General features: G+C 36.2%; 1 protein-coding gene across 2 annotated transcripts in view; it reads left to right on the forward strand.

Moving 5' to 3' along the window:
• LOC311586565 (complement factor H-like) overlaps positions 1-27868 on the forward strand; it is a 168165-nt gene that overhangs the window by 52764 nt on the left and 87533 nt on the right. Inside the window, exons 10-21 of one of the 2 annotated variants that reach the window (XM_084762631.1) lie at positions 4085-4267; positions 5487-5663; positions 9541-9714; positions 10409-10591; positions 10680-10859; positions 12862-13038; positions 15413-15589; positions 15774-15983; positions 16992-17165; positions 17793-17969; positions 19503-19679; positions 20675-20857. In XM_084762631.1, the coding sequence (XP_084618757.1) occupies positions 4085-4267; positions 5487-5663; positions 9541-9714; positions 10409-10591; positions 10680-10859; positions 12862-13038; positions 15413-15589; positions 15774-15983; positions 16992-17165; positions 17793-17969; positions 19503-19679; positions 20675-20857 (2172 nt within the window). The remainder of the gene's footprint in view (positions 1-4084; positions 4268-5486; positions 5664-9540; positions 9715-10408; positions 10592-10679; positions 10860-12861; positions 13039-15412; positions 15590-15773; positions 15984-16991; positions 17166-17792; positions 17970-19502; positions 19680-20674; positions 20858-27868) is intronic. The other variant, XM_084762632.1, reaches the window with a different exon arrangement.

Here is a 27868-nt window from a genome sequence, read left to right on the forward strand (position 1 = left end):
AAAGTTTCTGGTTTTATGTTAAGGACCTTGGTCCACTTGGACTTGAATTTTGTGCAGGGTGATAAATATGATTGTATTTACATCTTTCTATATGTAGACATCCTGTTAGACCAGCGTCATTTCATGAAGATGATATCTTTTTGTCCACTGTATGTTTTTGGCTTCTTGGTCAAAAATTAAGTGTCTGATACTGTGTATGTTTATCTCAGGGTATTCCATCCAATTCCATTGATCCCCCAGTCTGTTTCTGTGCCTGTACCATTTAGTTTTTATTACTGTTGCTCTGTAGTACAGCTTGAGATAAGAGACGGACCTATCTCCAGCGGATTTTTGTTATACAGGATTGTCTTAGCTATTCTGGGTTTTTTTGATTTTCCGTATAAAGGTGAAATATTTTTTCAAGGTCTGTAAGAATTGTGTTTGCATTTTGATAGGAATTGCATTGAGTCTGTAGATTTCTTTTGGTCAGATAGCTATTTCTACTATGTTAATCTTATCAATCCATGAGCATGGGTCATCCTCCATCTTCTGATATCTTCTTCAATTTCTTTCTTCAGAGACTTGAAGTTCTTGTCATACACATCTTTACTTGCTTGGTTAGAGTCACACCAAAATACTTTATGTTTTTTGTGGCTATTGTGAAGGGTGTTGTTTCCCTAATTTCTTCCTCAGCCCATTTGTTTGGCTTGCTTAAACAATATGGTTGAGGAGAGGGTCTCTACTAGAGTTAGAGGCTGGGTTTTTGGTGGCCTGTGTGGCCTCTGATCCAGCATGGAGTCTCTTCTAGTATTGGTGTCTGGTCTTCTGGCAGATGTGGCCTGTGGTTGGGGAGGGGTTGTCTGGCTGAGGAACCAAGAGAATGGGTAATGTCTGTGGATGTCTGGCTTACCTGGTCTCCTGGCAGCAATGGCCTTTGTATTGTGTTTTCTAACTTAATTCCATTACTTCTTAGTACCATAGATGTGTTGTTCTTCTATGTTATGGCTTGCATGGTAACTGTTTATTTGAAAGATATATATTTATATAGTTATATAACAATTGAGCTATCTTTACCATTTTAAGTAAAGAAAGGTCAGGTTTTAGATTTGAAACACGTCAGCAGAAAAGTGGATCATTATATTTATATTTTATCTTCTCAGTGGACTAATAATAGAAATCACCTAAAATTCTTTTTTAAATGAATTATTTTCTTTTATAATTTATTTATAACATTTTACATATCCAGGATACAATTTATCAAATTTGTGCATATATTTTGTGTGACATGTCTTATGAGTTTCTAATATTATTTCTAGTAACTATATTTTAACACTCTATGATGCGAGAGTAAATATTTGTAAATTATTTTGATCATTTAGGACACTTAGAATAATTTTAATTTTTAGAATTTCATCAATGTTTTTTATTCTATTCACTCATTCCTAACTACTCCAAGGTATACACTGCTTTTAATATCCACACAACTTTCTGTCCTCTTTTCTTTTTTTCTTGAATCAATCCATGATGCCCAATTTGTGATGTATTTATATTCTTCCACATGTGGCATTACATTGGGAATGACTGGCTCACCAGGAGCATATTCATGAAGAAAACTAATTCCACTTTTACCACAGCTGCTAGGAATGGGATTCCTTGTGCACCGACACTGCCATGCTGGTATTGGTCTAGTTTTTACTTGTACAGGCCTTGAGTCTCCTCTCACAACCACTCTGAAGTCATACATAGATCTTCCCTGCTATATCTGGAAAATTCTCCTTCCTAGTATTTATGTGTCTCTCCCAACTCTTCTACTCTTCCTGCCCTTTCTTCTGCACAGTACCTACAACTCTAGTAGGAGATAATGTGGTAAAGATAACCCATGTATGGCTGCATATTTATTCTCCTAATCTTTTACATGTTAATCGCTTGTGGGTATTTGTTTAAAATGAACTCTACTTCAGATAGCTGCTTCTCTGGTGACAGTTGAGAGATGTGCTAATTTTCTGAAAATGCATCTCTCATACATGAGTACAACATTTTATCATCTTTCTGCTACCACCTACTCCTCTTCTTTCTTCCCTTCTCAAATTTTTCACCACTTTTTAAACCATGATTGTTCAACACACACACACACACACACACACACACACACAAGAAAAAACCACTAAGCTTGAGGTACATGTTTTAGTCCTGATCATGTGTGATTGGATAACTTAGTGAAGATTGATTTTCTTCTCCGAGCATACATTGATTACCTATTGGTCTTCATGTAGGGGTAGTGATTGTGAGAATGTCTCCATATGCATTGGTATGTCAACTGGCATTTGGTGAACTCATTTAGACAACCATGAGATTTCATGGGTGGTGTTTGCCTGTCATATATAGAATTCAGTATCACATAGTAGACACCTAAAATTTTTGGTCCTCAAAATCTTTCTATTCCTTATTAAATGATGATTACCCAAGCTTTAGGTGTAGAGATTGTTTTGTATATGAATTAACTGGAACTGACTGTCAACATACAGTCAATTGTTCTCTGCATTTTAACAAGTTGTGGATTTTTATCAAGATCTCCACATACTGCAAAACCAAGTTTCATTGAAGAGCAGTGGGAACAGTAGGTATCTGTGTACATCAGAGTAAGTATTTATAATATCATTAAAAATTGTACCGTTTTATCAAAGCAGTAATCATTTCTTCTTTAGGTAGTTGCATAGATTTAAAGTACCAGGCACAAATTCCCTCTTACTGTTTGAAACTTAGGTCCAGGTGTACAGCTGGGAAGATATTCACTTGTTTTTCACCCTTGGCAGTATTAATTTACTGGATAAATATTAGATATATGTTAGAATTACACAACTACATGCTCTACAGTCACATACGTAGACTCTGGAAAACCAGCTGTTCCACAACCTTAGTGTGGTCATCGTTTTGTGCTGGCATCTCAGGGAGCAATGCTGAAGAAGCCTTTGATCTGTTCTTTTGACATCATGTCTAAGATTTCCCTGGGTTATTTTGGCTATTTCTACTGCTTGTGCTGAAAGTTGAGACTGCTTAGTCTTTCTAAAGAATTAGGGGGATCAAGAGAATCTTCCCCATCTTCCAGTTTGGATACCTTGAATTGGTGTCCTGGGAACCTTTGATCTTACTAGTTTTTCTTCTCATGTTCTCCTGCATCAGAACATCTTACAGTGTGCTGACATTTGGCCCGAGAAGCCAAAGGGAGGCTGCTGAGATCTGTAGAGTTCTACTCTATATTTTCTATCTTCAGTGCTTTTCTATGGCTCAGGCCCAACGACTCTAATGTTTTTGAGTACAGTGGGTTTTTTTCCCCTTAAACTCAGTAAAATATCTTTTCTTTTCTTTTCTGGTTTGGTGTCTTCTGGAAAATTACCCCTTATTTAATGCTGGTTCAGTAATGAAACTCATTAAACTCTTGCTACTCTGTAGTTCTAGTCTAGGGTTCTTTGTTTTTCAAAACATGGTATTGGTAATTTTCAACTACATATTGCTGCTTCCTCTTTGTGTCTGGCACTCTATTTTTATTTCCTTTGTGCTACAATTTTATTATATATCTGAACAAAAATAATGACCTCATCACTACTTCCTTGTTTGGCTTCTGCTTTCACTCAGTTCATATTTTTACATTTTCAAAATTTTTGTTTGTGTTAGTATTTAGTTTCTTTTCCAAATCCACAAAGTAAAATTAATTATTGAATTTTAATTTTTGTTCTTTTCCAGTTGAGTTTACCTTTCTCTTTACTACTTGGTGAAAAAAAATATTGTTCAGATTTCTGACAATTTGTAGCATTATGGATTCATTTGGATAAGAACATTACACATTTTACAAAAAATTATAAGTATTTTAAATTTTACTTTGTTAGAAAAAATTCGCAGAAGACTATAGTTACGTGTCTTTAAACCTATAAGGTTTTGTTTTTGTTTCTTTGCTTGTTTGTGGGTTTTTTTTTCTTGTAACGTGAATGACTTCAGTTATTTCAGATATCATACAAAAGACTAATGGCTATTTTTATTATGTTTTTAATATTGTAAATCCTTAATCCAATATACACGTACTCATATTTTCATGTCTCTTCCTTTTTAGAGACATGTTCAACATCAGATATTGAAATTGAGAATGGATTTTTTTCTGAAGGTGATCCAACATACGCTCTAAATAGACAAACACGGTATAGATGTAAACAGGGCTATGTAACAGCAAATGGAGAAACATCAGGAACAATTACTTGCCTACAAAATGGATGGTCAGTTCAACCAACATGCATTAGTGAGTATTTCATTATATTGCTGGCATTATAGTGGTGATTCACAAGACTTGGTTTATTCTCCTTGTATGAGTCTGATGCTATTTCATTTGAAAAGTGAGCTTTAAAATTGGAGACCAGTACACCAATACCTTTTTTCCATTTGGCTCATTTCTGCATTGTAGATATGTGTTCATTTCCCTTTTCAATTATATAAAAAATCCCATAGTTTTCAATCTAGTGAAGGAATCTTTGACTAACTGCATTTTAAAGGTGTTCTATCTTGCTTAACAAAGTCCTATGCTCCTAGATGTAGAGGTAAAGTTCCTAATGAAGATATATGTACATTTTTCATTCCATGAGTATAGGATAACCTTGTAATATGTATTTGACGCTATGAGTGAAGGTCATCTCAGAATGTCTTCCCCTTAGAAGCTATTCTCAAATACTTTGATATTGGAAATTAAAATATATATGTCCAGGTAGCAGAAAATTTCACTGTTTTGAAAGTTTTCTTTGCTTTAGGACCTATAGTTGATGAAGGGTTGTTTTTATAAGAATAATAACTAGTCCATCTTACCATATTTTTCAGAAAAGTTAGACAGTCATATTTCTCAAGAACTAATCAATATACATTAAACAATAAGGCAATTTAAGATATTCACTAATTCCCTAGTTTAATTTTTCATCTAGTGTGCCTTTATAAGATCTAGTTAAAGAAAAAGCAATTAAAAATTTTCCCATGTAATATTCATTTATATTAAATTGCAATTAACGAGTCTTTATTGGATATTCTTATTGTTAAAGAGAAAACCATTGATATAGTACAATAAATGTACCTGCTGTAAATTCAGCTAATATACTTTGCTATATTTTATGAATCATTTTAACTACTATATGGAGCATTAATTCACAAAATGCTATTATACTTCTTTAAAAGTATGTATGCACTGCACTTGTCTGTTTACTTGTAGTATGTGATAAGTATAAGAAAACTTGTGCTGAAGAACTTTTCTATAAGAAAATATTAGAAAAGCCTAAGAACGGACATAAATGCTATATAAAAAGTATCTCATTTTAACAATTATTTCAGGAAAATAATATATTGTCAGTCTTATGTTGTTTTTATATATTTTTTAAATTCATCATATATTAATCTATAATGACTTTTGTTTAATGGGAATCACTCAGATTGTCCATTAACACATTAGAAATGAAATATTCTATTTTATTTTACATTAGAGTCTTGTGATATGCCTGTGTTTGAGAATGCTGGGACTAAAAATAATAACACATGGTTTAAAATCAATGACGAATTAAACTATGAATGCCATGTTGGATATGAAAACAGGGATAAGCATACCAAAGGCTCCATAACATGTACTGATAATGGATGGTCTGATATACCCTCATGTTATGGTGAGTACTATTTTCTCTCTCCTTTTTTTAAAAATATAAAAATGAATATTTGTGGTGTTAAAAAATTGAATGCCCTAGAATCTACCTTCTGATGCACCATAAGAATAGCAATACCAAAAACCCTGGCTAGTCCTCAGGGCTCTGCTGTTTAGCAATCAACATTTGAATATACAAAGACATACTTTCACACACTACACCCCAACAGAAGACTGCATTTAAAAATGTGGTATATTTACACAGCAAAATATTACTCAGTTATTAGAACAAATGTCATCATGAAATTTGCAGGCAAATGACAGAACCAGAAAAAAAAATCCTGAGTGAGGCATCACAGACCCAGTAAGACAATCATGATATATGCTCAGTTAGTGTAAATATTAGTTGTTAAGTCAAGGATAGTGATACTACAATCCACAGACCCAGAGAGGCTAAGTAAAAAGGAAGGCCCTAGGAGGGATGCATGGATCTCCCTGGGAATGGGAAGTAGAAAAAAAAATTGTGACTGGACTAAGGGCAGGTAGGGATGAAAACAGAGAGGTCAGTTGAAGGACAGAGAGAAGGGTACAGTGAGCTTAGGAAGAGATAACTGGAATAGGTGGGAATTTAGAGGACTATATGGAAACCGAGTGCAATAGAAACTTCCTGAAACCTAGGAGGTTAATCAATCCTAGAGGGGACTTCTGATAGTGGAGGATATAAAACCTGAACAGGCCATCTTCTGTAGCCAGGCTAGGCTCCCATTATCCACTTCTGTAAAACTAACTTAATCACCAAATGTAAATGTTGTCTTGGAGACTTACTGCTGAATAAGCTCACACTTTCTACTTCTTTTCTGAACTCTGACTGGGTAGTTCAAGTCAGCTGTGCTTGGCAGAACTCCTATTCCAATCTGTCTTCCCATGGCTCCTCACTGAATTGCTCCACTTGGTCTCAAACTGACACTGGTCTTTTATAATAATTTGGTTCCTTCTTATTATTCTCTGGCTTCAGCTGCCTCTGTTGCCTTGTTGAATGATCTGATTGACTCTCTCTCTCTCTCTCTCTCTCTCTCTCTCTCTCTCTCTCTCTCTCTCTCTGTGTGTGTGTGTGTGTGTGTGTGTGTGTGTGTGTGTGTGTATGTGTCTCTGTCTGTCTGTCTCTCTCTCTGTCTCTCTCTCTGTCTCTGTCTCTGTCTGTCTCTCTCTCTCTCTCTCTCTCTCTCTCTCTCTCTCTCTCTTGCTCTCTCTCTGTCTCTCTTCCCCCCCCCACCGTGCTATTCTTAAATAGCTTCTTTTTTTTTATTTTGTGCTGTTCTCATGAGAGGTGGTCATATCCTATATCTGACTCATTCTTTCAAATTTTTCTCTGATTCATCACTTAGTCTGTCCCTCAATTAGAGGTCGTTTCCAAATATGGCTGTTTCCTTCAATAAACTAACCATTCTTCCATTTGTTTAAGATTAAAGGTGTATTTTAAGGGCATGTCTGTATTCCAGTCAGTGGGTTTAAAAGTGTGTGGCCTGTCTGCATTCCAGTTGGATCATATAGACCTAGGTCTTTTCAGGTGATCCCTTTCCAGAGCAGCCATGTTGCTAGATTAAAATTATTCTACATTATTATTATCTTACCTTAAGGCTACTAGATTCTTATGGGCATTCCAGGGCAAAGTTCTATAGCCCTTAATGGATGCCTGGTTCCATCTTATGTTTCTTTAGCCACCACTGTGGACCTGTGTAAATTATTACACATTTCTGAGTGCCCTAATGACTAGGAAAGTGCTGGCCATTCCTGGGAAGGCAATACCACAGGTCTATCAAGTAGATCTGGTCATCACATGCCCAAAGTAATTGTATTATGGAAAAATTGCATTGAGTCTTGCTCAGGATGAATTTTTCCAGTTAATCTAAAGCTCAATTTTTAAAACAAAGGAATAATTGGGAATGTGTTCTTATAGAGTCTCACATACTTAGCATGTGCCATTTCTCTGACTTCCGTTGGTAGCCCCAATGCACGTTTTCCTTCCTTCTTTCTTTTTCTTTCTTTCTTTCTTTCTTTCTTTCTTTCTTTCTTTCAGATATACTAGTTTTATAACATCTATTTCAAATATGTTGCTGATTATTCACTAACATTTGTGGGGTTTTTTATTCTTTCATACATTCCACCCCATTTCAGTTGGCCCTCCCTCCTCTCCTCTAGTTCCTTTCCCTATGTCTTCCTGTCTCCCAGATCCACTTCTCTTCATTTTCCTGTCAGAAAAGGGCAAGCCTCCCAGAGAAACCAACCAATCACGCCACATCAAGTTGTGAAAAGACTAGCACATCCCCTCATATTAAGTCTGGACAAGGTGACCTAGTAGGAGAAAAAGAGTCCCAAAAGCACACACAAGAGTCAGAAAAACCTCTGCTCTCACAGTTAGGAGTTCCACAAGAACACTATGCTACATCACCATAACATATGTAGCCGACCTAGGTCACTCCCATACAAGATCCCTGATTGTTGCTTCAGTCTCTGTTGAGCTTTTATGAGTCATGCTTAGTAAATTCTGTGTGTTTTCTTGTGGTGTCCTTGACCCCTTTGGCTCCTACAGTCCTTCCTTTCCCTCTTCTGGGGACTTGCATGATCACTGCCTACTGTTTGGCTGTGGGTCTCTGCATGTGCTCCCATCAGTTTCTGGGTCTAGCCTCTGATGGTGATTATGCTAGGGTACGGTCTATAAGTATAGCAGAGTAATATTAGGAATCATTTCATGATATTTTCTGGTCACATTTGGTTCTATCCTAGGTCTCTAGGCTACCCAGCTTTTGATTCCTGGTGTTCATACAGTGTCAGGCATCAGCTCCATTTCATGGCATGAGGCTTAACTCTACCATCCATTAGTTTCCCACTCCCACAAATTCTGAAGCCACATCTTGCATGCAAGACAAACAGTAGGTCAAAGGTTTTGAGGCTGAGTTGGTGTCCCAATCCTTCCACTGGAAGCCTTGCCTGGTTACAGAAGATGGCTGGTTCAAGGTTTGAGAACCACATTGCTAGGACTCTTTGCTAGGGTTACCCACAGAGATAGATTACCTGGAGTTTCCATTGCACTAGATTTCTGTGTTGCCTCCAAAATGTCACCTGTCCCAGTCATCTCCTCTAATACTCTGTCCCTTTATCCCAACTTGATACCTTGTGTTCCCATCTTTTGAGTTTTAAAAGTATCGATTATCTTTTATGAATGCCCCTAATTAAGAGTTGTATCTTTTAATTAATAAATTAGAAAGAAGGGTGGTTTCAAGACAGAAAAATGTTATGTATTTATTTACTTACTAATTTATTTTTGGTAACACTCAACAATATCAATAACTAAAGAAAAAAATTATTACAATAGAGAATGTTATACATTCTTAATTTGAGAAAGAATAATTGAGAACTAGTTAGTAATTAGAGCTAGGAGTACAACAAAATAATTTAGAGTGATATAAAAGTTTTGCACATGTTTCTTAATTTTTTTAAAGTTTAAAATCTACTAATTATATTTTCTTAACTTCAGATATTAGAAATGATTTTATGTGATTTACTTTCACATTATATTAAACTGAAAGGATTTTTAATATGAGATGTAGATATTGTATGGCACTGATTTCACATATGCAAGAAACAATTTTGTATTGTTAGAATAGTGGTTATGACTTTAACATTAATAATTCTCTGCAGCAAATCAGAGCCTGAAAAAAGTAAGTTCATTTTATTAATCAATTTTATAAATAATATATTGTATAATTTTACATTTCTCAGAGACTCTCATAGTGATTTATGGGCTATATCGAATTAATATGCAGCGTTTTCATAAGGAAGAGGGTTATTGACACACACACTTCCCTGATTAACTGTATTTTCTAATTATCTTACTTTTCAAGAAAGAGAATGCAGCATTCCCAGACTAGAAGAACACTTAAATGTTAACCCCAAGGAATATAAATATAAAGTCGGAGATTTGTTGAAATTCTCTTGCCAAAACGGACACAGAGTTGGGCCAGATTCAGCGCAATGCTACCACTTTGGATGGTCCCCTAGTTTCCCAACGTGTGCCGGTCTGTATCTATGTTAAATTTGATGAGTGAGAATCAGAAGTTTATCTTCCTTCTCCTATTATTTCCTACTCTTCAGTATGTCTATAGCCTAAAACATATTCAGATAAATAGATATCCATGAAGGATATGGTTTGTGTAGCTAATACCATCACTTATTTATGGGATATTTCTCAAGTTAATTTGTTCCTTAAAATGTGGTACTAATGTGTTTATGCATGCAGACATGAAGACTGAGAGACTCAGCCTGGAGGGACTTCTTGCGTTTTGTCTGCATGGCCACTAATGCTGGCACTTTTATAGCATAAGCCTTCCCTCACACTGCATAGAGTGTGTCCAAACAGTATGAACGCAGACTGTAATTAAGTCAACAGCAGGTATTAAACAAATTAAAACAGACGCTTGCTACGGTGCTGACAATTGTTTGATAGATAAACTATTGCCGGTTAATGTGCTGAATGATTTGCACGTATCTTCAAGGTATCAAGTTTACCAAATATTCCACCTTCAATAGATTTGCAATTCTATTTCAATAGGTATATTACAACCATGAAATGTGAATCTAGAGTAAATACTGTTTATTTAGAAAAGTATTATAAAGAGTGATATGGTGAATAATTTTTTTTATTTCTCTATTTACTAGAGTTTGAGACTTAAGATGGACACTTTCATTTATCTACACATGTTTCTGCAATAGGTCAAGTAAGATCATGTGGTCAACATCCTGAACTACTCAATGGGGAAATTAAGGGAACAGAGAAAGTAGAATATAGCCATGGTGAGGTGGTGGAATTTGATTGCAAACCTAGATTTCTACTGAAGGGGCCCAATAAAATCGAGTGTGTTGATGGGAATTGGACAACCTTGCCGAAATGTGTTGGTAATTAAAAACCTTAATACTTTCACACTCTTTTTTTAACCTCATGTGATAACTTGATTATAAATACACTCTTGTGAACCATCTACAGAGGAGGAGAGAACATGTGGAGACATTCCTGAACTTGAGCATGGCTCTTTCCAGCTTTCTGTCCCTCCCTACCACCACGGAGATTCAGTGCAGTTCACTTGCACAGACACTTTCACAATGATTGGCCATGGGTCAGTTTCATGTATTAGTGGAAAATGGACCCAGCTTCCTCAATGTGTTGGTAAGTCGGTGGGCCTCAAGTTGATACTTTTATGAAATTTAATATTTTCATTGCAGAGATACTTGTTTCTATATAATTATGAATTTAGTAGTGTTTTGGGGGACTACCTAGTCTTAAATAATATGATTCCAAAATGTCATTAGTTTTAAATAATGTGAGTCCAGAGGCCTGGCGGCACTCAGAGGAAGGATAGCAAGTTACCAAGAAGAGACTCGATACTCGAAGAGCATATATAGGGGGAGGGGGTCTCCCTCAATCACAGACATCGGGGAGGAGAGAAGGGGGGAAGTGGGAGGGAGGGAGGAATAGGAGGAAACAAGGAAAGGGCTAACAATCTAGATGTAATATGAATAAATTAATAAAAAATAAAGTGAGTCCAAATTTACATTGTTTATAATTTGATTTGTGTCTACAGACAATTATTAATGTAATCTGTAAATGTTTGTTGGTTACCATAAGATAAGTCAGGCTGTTAGTTGTAAATTTCAGTGTGACTGAAATGTAAATGCAAATACCTGTGAAGATATGACTAAGTTATAAAAATATTATTTCTGTTATCATATGACACTCTCCTTTCAGATCTTAGAAAGCTTTAAAATATATCAACCATTTCTAACTGTCCTATAACAAAGTTCTCTGAAGGTATCTAAGATGCTTGTGTTTATTCTACACACAGCAAACTAAAGTCCATGTGGTGAAGGTGGGATAATACGCCCTGGCATCAGCTACAGATGTTTAGCTACAGATGCCTGCAGTTGCCTACATCTGACTTTCTCTAGTTATCTCTTGCTTTTAGTGTTAATGTACAAATATTTCTATGGTAAAAGTGTTTTTACTCTGACACTAAACATTCTTACATTTCTCCATATATTTAGCTTTCCCTTGACGAATACGAAGCAAATCAATTTCAGAAGCAAATCAGTCACACAGTCACAGTGTCCCTTTAACTTTCTTCCTTTTCCTTGTAGAACTTAGGCTTTTGTCTTTTTCTGAGCCAATCTTTAGGAAGGGACTAATTCTCAGGAGCCTTTAGTGCTTCTATCACTCTTATGTATACTTTAAACACTGTTTATAAACAATGACACTACCTTGCCTAACTATTTACTTTTATCTGTGCTATCTATGCTCATTTCACTCTAAGTTTCAAATTATTAGCAAATGTTATCTAGGATCTGCACTGAAATGCCAAATTAAATAATGATCATCCTCACTGAGTAATTAATGTATATATCATATTAAGAAGTCTCTATATCCTATACTTAACTTATAACTCAACCAGAACAATTTATTATTTTCGCTTATTATTGTTATATTATAGAATGATATAGCATATTAAAGCTCTTCTTATAGACTCTTATGAAGGGAATATAAAGGAAAAAGATAGTGAGTAAAGTGCCTAACTTCTTACACCAGTCCTCTCAAAAAGTATTTGAAATACTTGTTTTCTACACTATAATTTAGATGTTCATTTCTTATACCACATCTATTAAAAAAGGACATGTAAAAAAGAAATATTTGTTTTCTACACTATAATTTACATGTTCATTTCTTATATCACAGCTATTAAGAAAGGACATGTAAAATAGAACTGCCAACGTCCCTTACACATGTCTTTATTTTACTATTTTAACATTATTAACTATCGATGATATTATGGGAAAGCAATAAATGTGAACCTTATCACAGCTTTCAAGTTTGTGACCAAAGATGGTCAAGTCATCATCATTTCCTAGGTAGAGCACCCAAGGCAGTGATTTTCTATTCTTACAGTTGTCAAGTATCTAATTGCGTTCCTTAACACAAACTATCTCTGAGATATAGAAGGCAGTCGGTAGATCTTTCTCACCCCACAGGCTACTTCTACATGATGATGCTCAACATTTTAGTTGTACAAATTTATAGAAATAAAGCATAATTAAATCAATTACATAGATAGTTCAATGTAGTACCTAGCTCACTTTTTGTAATTGTTTTTACTTTCCATGGAAATATTTTCATACAGCAACAGATCAACTGAAAAACTGTAAAGCACCAAAAATAAACGGAAAAGGGACAATTCTATCCGGTAAGCGTGAATTCAATCACAACGCCAGCATGAGTTACAAATGTAAAGACAAGCGTGAACATGACCACTCAATCTGCATCAATGGAAGATGGGATCCGGAGCCAACCTGTACAAGTAAGCTCTTATTGGCATTGTCTTCTAGTGATTATTCTGGCATTTTCTCACCTATATTAGTAGTATCTTACTATTTACATTTTTTTTTTTTAGAATTTCCTGGGTGAATCCTGTATTTATACTGTTTATACTTCTCCTTCTTCCCACTCCAACTCCGACTCCATGTCCTTTCTACTTCATGATCACTTTATGAGTTCATGACCACTTCTTCACATATATGTAGAAGGATACGTATATAAATGATGTATACGAACAAAGCCTGCATATATAAATTCAGCCTCATGAGCCCATTTAGTGTCTCTCCTGTGTGTATGTGTTTAGGACTAAGCGCATGGATTGTATAAATGATTTGTTTGCTCTGCAGTCCTGGGTGAAGACTGGACTGTTCCATTCTACATAGCCATTAATTGCCTGTAGTCTTCATCCAGGAGAGTGGTCTTATAAGATTTTCCCTAGGCATACTAGTATGTCAGCAGCGATTTCAGCAATATGTCACCTCAACATGCTCGGCTTGTTTAGGTGGCTGCCGTTTTGAGATTTCATAAGTTCAGATACTCTGCCATATATGGAGACACTGAATCAAAAGAGATTTGCTGGGAAAATACAGCTTAATTTAAGAGACGACTTAGAAATTATTCTATCATGTTTGTTAGTGACCTATAGCATAAAACTCACTAGCAAACTTGATCAACATCAACTTATCTATGTGTCCCAATGGTCCTTACTCTTAGAGTTCCATTACATCTAATTATTTTATCACAACAAATGTGCTCTGTCATTCCAATGCCTATACGTTTCTGTATGATTGTGTGTATTGTCAATCTAAGAATTAATTTACTCTTCTAACAACCACTCTGTGCACGTAGAATATCCTGACTCTTATGACACCTTCAATTCCATGTCAATAGGCAAGAGGGTCATTTCACTTGTTTTGCTTCCCTATTTGTATTTATCACTGTTGTTTTGGATGCCGTACCTCACTCGATATTTTAAACTACTTTTTTAAGAGCTAAAATTCACAGAAAGTATTTCCATACCATTTCAAAAATTAAACATATCACCTACATGTTAATAGAGAGCACAGGTTGTTCTGGTTTTATCGTGTCTGATATCATTTATATTATAGAATTAAGATAGTAATTGTTTTTCTTTCCTGTATGGCTACCTAGTTGTTCAAAGAATGTGGAAACTGTACTTACTACACAGTATTAATTTATTTCTAGTCATTGCACTCTACTTAAACAGAAATATAAAAGAAGAAGTCATTGATAACCACTAAGAAAGCACACTTTCATATTATGAATCTGAAAGATAAATCTGAGCTGTCTTGATTCCGTAGTGATTTATGCAAAACATTTCAGCAGGTTATTAATACCCATACTGATTGCTCATTATCCTAGATGTGTACCATCAGCCTTCACATCTCTAGCCAGTTCATGTTAAATGGGATTTCCAAGGTAGTTGAAGTTTTGAACATATTACAAACCATTTGTGCACATATTTCATATCAATTGCGATAATTAATGTTTATTTTTTTACTTGACAGAGTTCATAATTTCCCTAGGGAAAAAAAACACATCTGAGCATGACTGAAAGGACATTTCTAGCTTAGGTAACTGAAGTGGAAAGAAACACTATAATTGTAGGCAGCACCACTTTATGGAAAGAGTTCCCGGCATAAATGAAAAGGGGAAAGGTTACCTGAATGCCAGCGTTGATCTGTCTGTGCTTCCTGGCTATGGAATGAGCAGCTGCTTCTCGCTTCTGCTGCCATGACATCCCTACATGATGAACTAAATTAAACCCCTCCTTCCCTTCCTCTTCCTCGCTCTCCTTCCCTCCCTCCTTCTTTCCTTCCATCTCTCCCGTTCCTCTTCCTTCCTTCTAAGTTGCTTTCCTCATGTGTTTTGTCACAGTGATGGGGAAAGTCACAAGTATATTAACTGAATGTAACCATCATTTTCATTAACAAACTTTCATTGGTACACTATTTCATGAGGATTTTTATTCTGATGTCATATATTAGATCACAAATATGCATAGATAGGTCTACATAAATTTCCATGGATCCTAATATAGTATATTTATGTGTATAATTCAGGTAAAATAATATAAAGCTAGAAATAATTTTAATGTTTTGTAAAAATAATGTAAAACTGCACTACAATGAGTAAGAAAAATTCTAAAGGAAACAAGAATAGACATTAAATTGCTATACAAATTGAAATGTATATAATACAGTCAATTATTGCATGACCATAATTAATATACTATTTAATGAAAATTATTACTTCAGTAACATAAGATTCTGTCTTTAGTTAAAAAACAAAAACCAAAAATCAAACCTCTGATTTTTATTGTTTTCTGGGAGCAGAGAAAGAATCCTGCCCTCCTCCTCCACAGATTCCAAATGCTGAAGTGATGAACACCACAGTGAAATACTTGGATGGAGAAAAAGTATCTGTTCTTTGCCAAGAAAATTACCTAACTCAGGGCACAGATGAAATGGTGTGCAAAGACGGAAGGTGGCAGTCATTACCACGCTGCATTGGTCAGTAGCTATGACTCACTTTGCAACATTCTTTCTTTGAATATCGAAGAGAACTCAGGTGAAGGGGGTTATTGAAAAACAAGGGCATAACATAAATACTATAAAGACATGATCCAAGCAGTTTGTTTTTATTTTCCAATGTAAACTTTTTATGTCAGCTTGATTATATTTTCTGTTCTTGTAGCAAAAATTCCATGTTCTCAGCCCCCTGAAATAGAACATGGATTTATTAAATTACCCAGCTCACCAGAAGGAAGGAGAGACACAGTTGAGTCCAGTCTTCATGAACATGGCACTACACTCAGCTATGCCTGTGATGACGGTTTCAGGCTATCTGAGGAGCATAGGGTGACCTGCCACATGGGAAAGTGGAGCTCTCCACCTCGTTGTGTCGGTGAGAACAGCAGGAAACTCAGTCCTGGCTTTAGAATAATACCATTCCCGATAACCTACTTTCTTTTTTAAAATATATTTTATTAATTTATTCATGTTATACCTCAGTTGTTATCCCATCCCTTGTATCCTCCCATTCCTCCCTCCCTCCTGCTTTCCCCCTTTTCCCCTCCCCTATGACTGTGACTGAGGGGGACCTCTTCTCCATGTATATGCTCATAGGGTATCAAGTCTCCTCTTGGTAGCCTGCTATCCTTCCTCTGAGTGCCACCCGGCCTCCCCATCCAGGGGACGTGGTCAAATATGGGGCACCAGAGTTCGTGTGAAAGTCAGACCCCACTCTCCACTCAACTGTGAAGAATGTCCTGTCCATTGGCTAGATCTGGGTAGGGGATCCGGGCCCAGGGTCCTGCTCAAACTATGGCACCAGCCGATAATCTACTTTCATTGAAACCAGGAGGAAGAATAACTTAGATTGGCACATACAGTCATTTCCATATTTTGGTCATACATGTCTGCCCGCATAACTCATTCTATACTTCTTTAGTTAATTGTATCGCTTATCTTCAAATCTACTTTTGCTCTTGTATTTCTGTTTCTAAATATGATGTATTTTAAAGTATGATGTACTGACTTAACCTGCTCGTGTGACTTGTAGTGCTTGATTTGACACCAGGTGTTAAACTCCTGAGTTAAACCCCACTCCCACCCGACTCCGCTCAATACTTAGTATGTTTCCTAAGATTATCAATTCTTTGGGATTTTTTTCCTGTTAGTCACTCATGATTTGTTAAACACTGATGTCAAGTTCTTCCTCACTTCTCAATCTGCTCAAGAGCTACAAGACAGCTAAAGGTGGCCTTAGGAAGCACTGCCCACCTCTTTTATGATGGTATATCTCCCCTTCTAGTACTACTGCATATAGAACTGATGTGCACAAGTGAATTTCTGAATTAGTGCAATGTGGAATCACTTCACTACGTTATTATCATTGTTTTTTTTCTTCCAGGACTTCCTTGTGGGCCCCCACCTTCAGTTCATCGTGGTATTGTGTCTGATGAACTAGACAGCTACCAATATGGAGAAGAAGTTACTTACACTTGTTCTGAAGGTTTTGGAATTGATGGACCAGCATTTATTAAATGTGTAGGAGGAAAGTGGTCCCAGCCACCAGTTTGCATAAGTAAAGTTATATTTTCACTCTTTGTGTAATACATAATCTAATTCAAACTTCTTATTTATGCATGTGGCATAAATAAGAAAGTTAAGCCGCAATGCTAGCATATAAGAAGGTTTTGCTGGAATATTCTGGATGCTGGCAAGCAAATACAATACTAGGAAAAACAGTTTTACCTTTTGAGACCAGCCAGTTTGCATTCATTTCATGAAGTCGGAAATGCCAGCATGCTCAGACTTTTTGAATGCACTGGCTCTGCTCAGCAGGCTCCTCATTGTAATGACAGTGTTAGCATCAGTGTCACTACAACACTGCCTTATGCTTTTGAAATATCATTATAGGTAATATACATTTGATGAAATATGAAGTAGAAATATACTATAAGTGTGGGAAGTATGAGAGAAAAATGGATACAAAAATTTAAAATATCAAGAATTGTAATCATAAGGATTTGGAATCTACCTTGTTAAATTTATTTATTTTTATAAATATACTGCATGTCAATGTAACTAAGTCAAAATGGGGAACATACAGTATTAATTGTTTACTATAAATCTATGTATTGCTTCATATATTTTATATTCTACAATTTTCTGAGAAAAAATACCTACATATTCTTTTTTTTTTTTCCAGAAACTGATTGTGACAGTTTACCCGTGTTTGAAAATGCCATAGCAGAAGAAGTGGAAAAACATTCATATAGATCAGGAGAACAAGTGACATTCAAATGTTCACCTAATTATCACATGGATGGGTCCAACATTGTGACATGTGTTAATAACAAGTGGGTTGGACAGCCAGCATGCAAAGGTAATCTGATGCACTTTCCACATGTATTTATTAAAGCTTCAGAGGATTGATAAAAAGGTCTAGAATAATTTAAAAGTGGGCAGAGGTAACTTTTAAGCAAGATGAAGTTAGTTTATGTTTAAAATAAAAGCATGGTTCTTACATACTTTCATGCCCCTTCTGCATGGTTCCCTATGCCTTGTGGGTAGGGATGTGATAGAGACATTCCATTTAGGGCTGAGTGTTGTAAGAGCTCCACACAAAGTCTGGCTTTGAGTCTCTGTATCTGTTCCTATCTGCTGCAGCACAAAGCCTCTCTGATGATGGCAGAGCAAGGCACTGATCTATGAGTATGGAAGAATGTCACCTGGAGCTCTTTTATTGCTATGGGTTTTGTTTTTGTAAGAGTAATATTCAATTGCATATTAGAATTATGTCCCTGTGCTGTATAGTCTCAAGTTCTTGGTCACCCAAGCAGTGTCAGATATGGGTTTCACCATGGAGGGGACCTTAATTCAAATCAGGTATTCTTTCGTTTCTCTGACAAGCTTTGTTACAAAACTTTCCTTGCATAACTTGTAGGCAGGAAATCATTGTATACCAATGTTTTGTTGCTGGATTAGTGTTTATTTTCCTACTTTGATAGCACTTACTGCACCTTCCTGCATCAAAGATGCTTGCCTGTAAGGGTGAAGCCACTACGTAGGGACCAACTTAACTTTGCTATGTTCAGCGCCTTGTGTAAATATTGTCTTTCACAATGTTCCTTGCCTCCAGTTTGTGAAAAACAGTTTATAGTCTTGCCAACAATCTGAGTTGTGTGGAAGTCTCCATGTGACCCTTGGGTAACATGTGTGGATTTACTTACAACTAGGGGTAACCGAATTCCAGTCTTAAGAGCTTCATTTGGTAACAAAAGCTGTCCACTGGGGCTCCATCTCCCCACATTTTTTTGGTAATTTCACTAGATTGCCTTCATAATGTACATATATTTATTATGTTTCTTTTTAACATATACATTTTTATTATTACACTTGAGTAAAATAAACTACATACAGCAGGAGGAACCACAAGACACTATGTATATATTTTAAGAAGCTTCACCTCTATAAGGTTTCTATAATATCCATCAAATGACCCTTAACTTTTGCTGTCTTTTCCTGTATTCTGTTTTTTGTCTCCCCTTCCTAACTCTACTATCTACTCTATTTCGATATCCTATGGAGACTGTCTCTTACGCTATACCTCACCTCTGTGTGTGGTTCAATGGTTTGTATCCTGGTTATCATCGACTTAACAACTAATATCAACTGATAAGCTAATACATACATATATTTCTTTCTGGATACACACATCCCCTCACTTACAATAATTTTTTTTCTAATTTCGTCCATTTACCTGTGAGTTTCATGATTTCATTTTTTAGTGTATATGTAAAATGTACCACATTTTCTTTATCCATACATCAGTTGAGAAATCTATCTGGAATCTTCTGTTTTCATTGGACACTTAAGATGAAAAAAATAGATAATAATACTTGCTTTTGCTCTTTAGATAGTTCCTGTGTGGATCCACCACATGTGGAAAATGCTACTATAATAACAAGGCACATGGATAAATATCCATCTGGTGAGAGAGTGCGTTACGAATGTAAAAAACCCTTTGAAATATTTGGGGAACAAGAAGTGATGTGTCAAAATGGGATCTGGACAGAAACACCTAAATGCAAAGGTAAGGCATGATAGTCTCCCATGTTTTTGTTTTTTTTTTTGAAAATGTGGTTTGGTTATTGTACATGACTTGGCACTAACCCATGTATACCCCTTGCTTGCTGCGTCAGTCTCTGTGAGCCCATGTGACCCCTGCTTAGTTGAGTCAGTGGGCTGTGTCCTACTGTCCTCCATACCCTCTGACTCCTACCATCTTTCCTCCCCATCTTCTGTGGGGCTCCCCAATCTCTAGGTGAAGGGACATGACGAACACCGCCAACTTAGAATCTCTGTCATCATGATGTGTGGTTGTGGGTGTCTTTTCCCAGTTCCGTCGGTGCCAGAGACATCCTCTCTGATGCTGACTGGACGTGGCACCAATCCTAGGTCTCTAAGCTACCCAGTCTTTGGTTATTGGCCGTACAGGAAGTATAGGGAATGGGCTTCCTTCCCAAAGACGGTTCAGCTGTTAAAGGCTAGGGTCACCACCCAAATGATAAAATAAGCATTTTTGTTCAAATAGAAATAAAATGATGTGGATTAAAATTTTGATTGTTTTTGGTAAATTTAATGGAGAAATGTGTTGGGAATTGTTAATCAAAGATTAAACACAGGAAAACTTAGTATCATCTTTAAACTTTTGTGTATAAATGTGTGTTTCTACAAATATAATAAGGAAGATGAGGAATATATAAAGTAATGAACAATCTAGTGTCTTTTAAAAAAATGAGGAAGCCCTGCCTGTCCGCATGGGCATCTATGTGCTCAGCAGCTGATAAGACACTTTGCAGAACTGGGAGGTTTCAGACCAGACATTCTTGCTCAGTTCAGTAAGTGATACCAGTGAGAAGAGAGGAAGAACCTGTAACTCTCAGTCTATATGATTAAAATTTCTTCAAGTAATCATTTCTGGATCCAGAAACCACTAAAAGCCTGTTTAACACTGCACTTCTCTTGGTTCTTCTTAAGCCTGTGCTTTGACTTGATCTCTCAAATATTCAAATGGTGTCTTGTTAGATTCCACAGGGAAATGTGGGCCTCCTCCACCTATTGACAATGGAGACATCACCTCCTTCCCATTGACGGACTACCCACCATTATCATCAGTCGAATATAAGTGCCAGGCCTATTATCAAATTGAGGGAAGCAAGAAAATAACATGTAGAAATGGAGAGTGGTCAAAGGCACCAACGTGTTTACGTAAGTACCTCATTCTCATAGATCAGAGGAGAGTCAGATTCATAATATGAATATTTTTCTGTTAATAATAGCACACTCACAAAATAAAAGTACAGTTTTGCATAATGTTTCACTGTTAAACATCAGAACTGGAGAAAAACAAGATTATTAGAGTTTTCTACATAAAAATAATTGACAAAATGATTCAGGTTAGTCTTTATAATTTAATTCTTCACTAACATATATTAGTGTCCATAAAAATGGATGCCAAGCATGCTATTTCTTTTTTTATTGAAAAATAAAATCATTCATATTACATCTCAGTTGCTATCCCAACCCATGCATCCTCCCATTCCTCCCTCCTTCCCGCTTTCATCCCATTCCCCTTCCCTATGACTGTGACTGATGGGGACCTCCTCCCCTTGAATATGATGCTAGGTTCTCAAGTTTCTTCTTGGTAGTCTGCTATCCTTCCTCCAAGTGCCATCTGGCCTCCCCATCAAGGGGTCATGGCCAAATAAGGGGTAAGGTTCCAGAGGGAGAGAGAGAGAGATCCTGGAATGATGAAAGGAAGGCCATGAGAAGAAAAAGGGTCCAAGAGTAGAGGAGTAGAAGGCCACCATGTGGTAGATAAAAGAAAAACACGTGACAGATGTGGATAAAAAATCTGGCCCAGATAAAAAACATTAACAAATATTTGAGACTATGAATGGAAGGTAGTTTGATAAAAGTTATTAAAAACAAATGGCATGGGATTGAGGCAGAGATCCCATGCCTGCCCCACTATAAAAAGTAGTTTAGAAGATTAATGTCTGCCCTGCCCCAGGTTAACTAAGGCTATTTTAAAATATGACCAGTGTCAGTGTCTTCATTGATCACTAGCTGGGCCTACTGATAATTCAGATAATTTAAAAACAATAAGTGGTGCCCAACGTGGGACAGGTATCCACACTCTTAAAAATCCTATTTTGTCACTGTCTAAAAGGGAAAAATAGCTCCCAGAAGGCATCCATGGGTCAAAGCAAAGATGACTATATACACATGGCCTGGCTAGTTTGAGAGACAGAAGTAGGAGGCTGACAGTCTTATAATCCAGCCTAGAAAATGGAGTTAAATGCCTAAAAAAAAAAAAAAGTAAAATAAAATGACTATGGCTCCTCTCCAAGGTGCCATGCCAGAAGGCTCCTAGATCTTTTCTGGCTTTGTTTCGGTGTTTATGAATTTGTTTACAATGGACTTAGTCATAGTCACACTTAGTCATACTTCTGCTTACCCTCTCTGAAAAGGTTCAGGGAAATGTGAGGCTAAATTACTAACAACCAAAAAGGGAGAAAAACTAAACTTTTCTCCATAGAGCACAAAGCAGCTGAGACTCATAGCTACTTAGCTACAAGGTGTTTGTCAGGGCTTTCTGGAAAATGCTCACCAGAAAGAGATAGCAATAACTAAATTCTAAGGAATGGTGGATAAGGATTCCACAAACTAAAGTCTAAATTGGCACAAATGACCCAAGGCTTAGATTTTCCTGGTTTCCCTGTTTAAGTTTTTGCAGAGATTTCTAAAGATTTGACTAAATTAAGATAAAATAGTTAAAGAGGGCAGTGGTGGCACCAGCCATTAATCCCAACACAATAGAGTCAAAAGCCAGGTGGAATTCTTGACAAACTTTTTGGTATGTTCCTTTTTCTTAATAGTAAATTATATGTGCTTATTGGTCTAAAGGATAGAGGTTTACGTTAAAAAAGAACGGTGATTAAAAATACTTTTAAAAAGGCCTGCCCTCTCCTTAAAAGTAAAACATCCACGAGGGATATGGATAAATTGGCCTAAACCGTATGTTTTGTTGGTCAAAGTAAAGACCAAGGTTGGATAGGAAGAGAGACATAAAACTGAGTGGCTCCCATGTTGAAAGGGATGAGACAAAAACACCTACAATAAATGTAAAAAGCTAGGTACAAGATACCTATGGCCTAAAAATATATATTTTGTTAGTCAAGATAAAGACCAAGGTTAAAAAGAAAAGACATACAAACTACCTACATAGATACAAGATACCTAAACACTTACAGCTTAGTTAATACATGGTTTACTTCCAATACTCTGACAGTGTTATTATAGACTTTTTAAGATAATTAAATGATACAAGTCAATTGTTAGTTGATCAGCTCATGGTCATGTCAAATATAAAAATATACATACTAGGTTTAACAGATAAATATAATTCTATATATAGACAAGACAAAACAAATATTGTCTTCAAAAACCTCAAAGACCTACAAAATATATTTTAAAATGTTTTGATTATTTTAAAGATTTTTTTGACAATAAGACCCGTTACCTCCTGACATACCCAGTCTACCACAAAAAAAAAAAAGATAATAAACATTTAAAAACCTCCTTGTATAGATGCCTTTAAGTGTAACAAAAAAGCCATAGGACAAAATGTCCTCATATGTCCAACACACACACAAAAAAAGAAATCTTCCTCAAATGGACAAGCGTAGATACAGGCAGAATCAGAAGCCAGACTCTGCCAAGACAGGGCAAGCAAATTCTCAATGGTTCCGACTTCACAAATATAGCTGTCATATATACTGTGCCAAAAGACAAAGATGATACTCCAACGTTACATAGAGTTTGAGTGTTTGTTCAAACAGTAAACTGTCCTTTGTCATTTCTTTTTTCATTTTAAAAGCTGCTAACGTATACTACCCTTTTACTCAGGTAGTTAAATTTATTCCCTCTCAAGTCTCTAATGCTGTTAAAAACCAGATAGTTTTAAAATTAAGCTTAGTTGTTTAAAAGTTAAAAAAAAAACTTTTATGACTTTCATGCCCAGATTGATACTTTTGAGTTAACAATTATAAACTTTAATAGATATTGATTCAGTTCAAAACTTTAAACTCACCAAGATAAAAATAGACAATATTTTCTACAAGGTTTTCAAAAAACTTTTAAGTAGATATTATGTAAGGAAATCTTACCTATTGGTTTTTATAATTTTTCATAATTATACTTAATGTATAAAAATGGCCTTTAGACAAAAAAGGAAAAATGTTGGGGCATGGTGTGATATATTTTGATGCTAATTACTGCTTCGTATCTCTATGACACACCTTTTGATGAATAAAAGGCCATCCCACCTGGGCAGGGCAAAAGAAAAGAAATAGAGGTGTGGCTAAATTTCCAGAAGGAGAGAGAGAAATCTTGAAAAAAAGAAAGAAAGAAAGGCCACACACACACACACACACACACACACACACACACACACACACACACACAAGGTCCCAAAAAAAGAAAAATGGGTTGCCATGGGTTAGATTAAAAACATAAAACAAAATAAAACAAAAAAAAAATCCACATGACAGATGTAGATAAAAAAAAAAATCTGACCCAGATAATATCCATTAACAAATATTTGAGATTATAGATGAGAGGTAACTTGATAAATGTTTTTAAAAACAAATGGCATGGGATTGAGACAGAGATCCCATACGTGCTGCACTATAAAAATTAGTTTAAAAGCTTAATGTATGCCTTGCCCCACAATAACTAAGGCTATTCCAAAATATAACCATTGTCAGTGTCTTTATTGATTGCTATCTGGGCCTACTGATAATACAGATAATTAAAAAATAATAGCAGTGTGCACATCAGATAAAAATGATTCTCTGTTCTTTGTCTGAGCAGGTAAGAGGCATCTGTGATTCTTTATAAGTTAGTTTGCTCTGTATATCTAAACGATAATATAAAATTTTATCCATGCCATAAGAAATGGTGGCGTGAAAAATCCTGAGGACTCTGTACCAACAAGGTTTATTGGCTATGCAGAGACATGTCTCAGGCAGCCTCAGAGCTATTTGCATGAATGGAAAATCAATTTATATTATTTGTTTTGTTGTTTTTCTTGGTTTCTTTCTTCATGCCTGTAGCATAGATATTCAGGAGGTCTTCCCTGGTCAAATATAATCTTTATTAATTTTGAAAGAATCCATAGCTTTTCTTTTCTTTTCTTGTTGAAACAAACACAAAAGTTCTTCCCCAACTTAAGACATTTATTGACTTACATTCTGAAACTAGCACATCGACAGGAGACCTAATTCAGCAGTCCTTTCTAAAATCCACTTTTTCAGGACTTGTGATACCTGTCTCATTAGACATTTAAAAATTTCAAATTCAATAGAGCATTACTTAACCTATCTATGGAAGATCCTGTATCCCCCTTCTGCTCTATGAGTGTTTTCTTTAAAGTTTTGTTAGATTTCTCCATAATTGATTGTCCTGTAGGATTGTAAAATATATCTGTAACATTTTTATGCCATACTGTCTAAAACAGTGTTGTACTTTACTGGATACATATGTTGTATTATCATTAACTTTAATCTATTAAGGCATTTCTATGATAGCCACCACGTTTAATAAGTGTGCAATCTCAGACTCATTCTTTTCAGAATTCAAGGAATTCTGAATATGGCTCTATGGCATGGTATGCATGTTTTAATTTTCCAAATTCTACACAAAGTAAGCACATAGACTATTGTATCACATTGCTCTAAGGTGACATTACTGAACCCAACCTGTATTTTTATATAGATGAAGCATATAGGTCTTCATCTATTAAATGATCCTTGACAATGTAAATATAATATGCAGTCTGACCATGTTGGTGTATAACTGAAGATTTTTTTCATTTTCCATGGCTATAGGCTGCCTTTCTGTAACATCCTTAGTCCTTTGTAGATTTCTAACTTGGAACTATGATCATTTTTGCTCTTGCTGTAGGTTCCAGATTGGATTCCTCTGAAGATCCTTTATTCTGAATCACAGGACTTGTCAACCAATATTCCATTGCTCTAGCATTAATTTTTCAGTCTTTTCCTTCTCCATGCCTGCTTTCTTCTGATCTTTCTTAAGGAGAATATATAAAATTGCAATCATTACTAAAATTATAATTATTTCTATGTACAGGCAAAACTATATGGATTTCAAATGCCCAATTGCACAGTATTTTCCATTTTTCAATATTGAAATTATTTTCTAAATCTCTCTAACTCTCTGCTAACACTAACTCTGGAGACTTTACTTTATAATCTAAACTTAGAATTTTGCTATGACTGTCCATATGCAGTTTGTTTACTTTCTTCAACATCAATATACCTTTGAAATCATTTCAATCTATTTTTTCTTTCTCTCTCCTTTTATAGAGGCTTTATATTTTTCTCCTTCTTTGGAAACTTTTTTTGGAGACCTTTTTTATTCTTTTTCCTTTCATTGGAGATTTTGCTTTGTATATTTATTTATATCTTTTATTGCTTTTTAACTCAATATCTTTTTCTGAATTTAATTTTCTCTAAACTCTTTTCCATCTTTCCATGGATTATTCTTTTCAATTTTTAAATTTGAAATTACTTATATCAGATTATGAATTTTTATACCCACTCTCTTTCCTTCTTTAGCATTTAAGCATTATTCCAGACAGTTCTACCGAGTCAGAAGTTTGGTTGTGTTGAATTTCTTCTCTGTGTTCTCTCTGGCTTCTGCTGTTCAACTCAGACTTCACTCTGTGCCTGGTCCCCAGCTGTGCTCAGACTCCCAAGATGAAGGCTTTACTGCCATCTAAACATATCTGTAGCTGTGGCTGGGAGGGGGGAGGGGAGAGGAAGAGCAAAGAGGTAGAAGGGATAGGAGGGGAGGGAGGGGGGAGGGAGGGAGGGAGGGAGGGAGGGAGAGAGATAGCGACAGAGAGACAGAAAGAGACAAAGAGAGACAGAGACAGAGAGACAGAGAGTACAGCTCTGGAATCCATCAGCTGAGTTAGCTACTCCTGTGCTCCTTTTTCTAACAGGGTCAGCTAAGGAGCCAGACAGCCTAGCCAGGGAAATGAGCTTGGCTTTGTTCAGGTTCCTATGCTGCCACAGTTGGCTTTGCTGGTCCTCTCTGCAGTCAGCCAATCCTTCCCTGCTGCTGCCCAAAGACTCGGTCTTAAAAAGTCAAGGCTGGGCTATCGTTGGAGCCTCAGAGTTAAGCAGGCTGGAGTCAGCCTCTCTGTGCCAGGTATAGGCATAGGCATAACCTTTCCTATAGCACAGCACTCTTGGGTGTGTAGCCCAGCCCATGCCAACCCACAGCTGGTCCTCTTACGCCCTCCTCCTGAACCTCACAAAGCACAAAGCTTGGGAAAAAACCACCACTTTTACCACACACAGAAGTCACTAGCTGTCCTGGCTACCAGGCCCTGTGGATGCTAAGAAATCATTTTTTTTTTCTTTCTGCCAAAACTGTGTATTTTTTCTCTGGCTTCCAAGTGTGGAAGTTTTCTTAGCTTTTGTTATTTGGTTTGTTGGTTTGTGTTTTGTGTGTGTGTGTGTGTGTGTGTGTGTGTGTGTGTGTGTGTTTTAAAAGCTCTATACTTACATTTCTAGCCAAACATTAAGTGCCACATGTAGAAAGAAAAATACATTTTGGCTTCTTTGGTTTTTGCTTTTTTAAAAAAAATATACTCCCATTGTAGCTCATAACTAATGACACAGAGACCTATTAGATTCATTAGTAAGTTTTATAACACCACAGTTGGGCAGATATTGATGTATTGTAACCTGATATACTACTCTGGCTTCTTGCCAGCCACGTGCCCATGTTACTTGCCAACTTAGACTTGCCTGGTCTGCTTCTGCTCCATCTGCCTGCTTCATGCAAACGCCTCATGGGGACCTCTTTCTATAGTCTTCCTCAGCTTTTCTCTGAGATTGAAAGTTCAGCACTAATGCTCCTGCTCAGCTATTGGCTGTTCAACTCTTTATTAGCCAATGAGAGATAATGGAGAATAATTTTTACACAATACTGAGCCAAGGAGAGTCTTCTTAGAAATAACAATACTGGCTTGTGTACTGCAACCAGGTATCTTGGCACAGAAATCAGCATTTGAATACACAGTGCACAAGAACATGACCCAAAACGTTTCTCCCACTCTGTATCACTGAGTCAAAGCTTTCTCAGTACTACAGGATCGTATGTTTGTGGGACAGGGTACCA

Source organism: Acomys minous (assembly GCF_964271855.1).
Source record: "Acomys minous genome assembly, chromosome: 1".
Classification (NCBI taxonomy): domain Eukaryota; kingdom Metazoa; phylum Chordata; class Mammalia; order Rodentia; family Muridae; genus Acomys; species Acomys minous.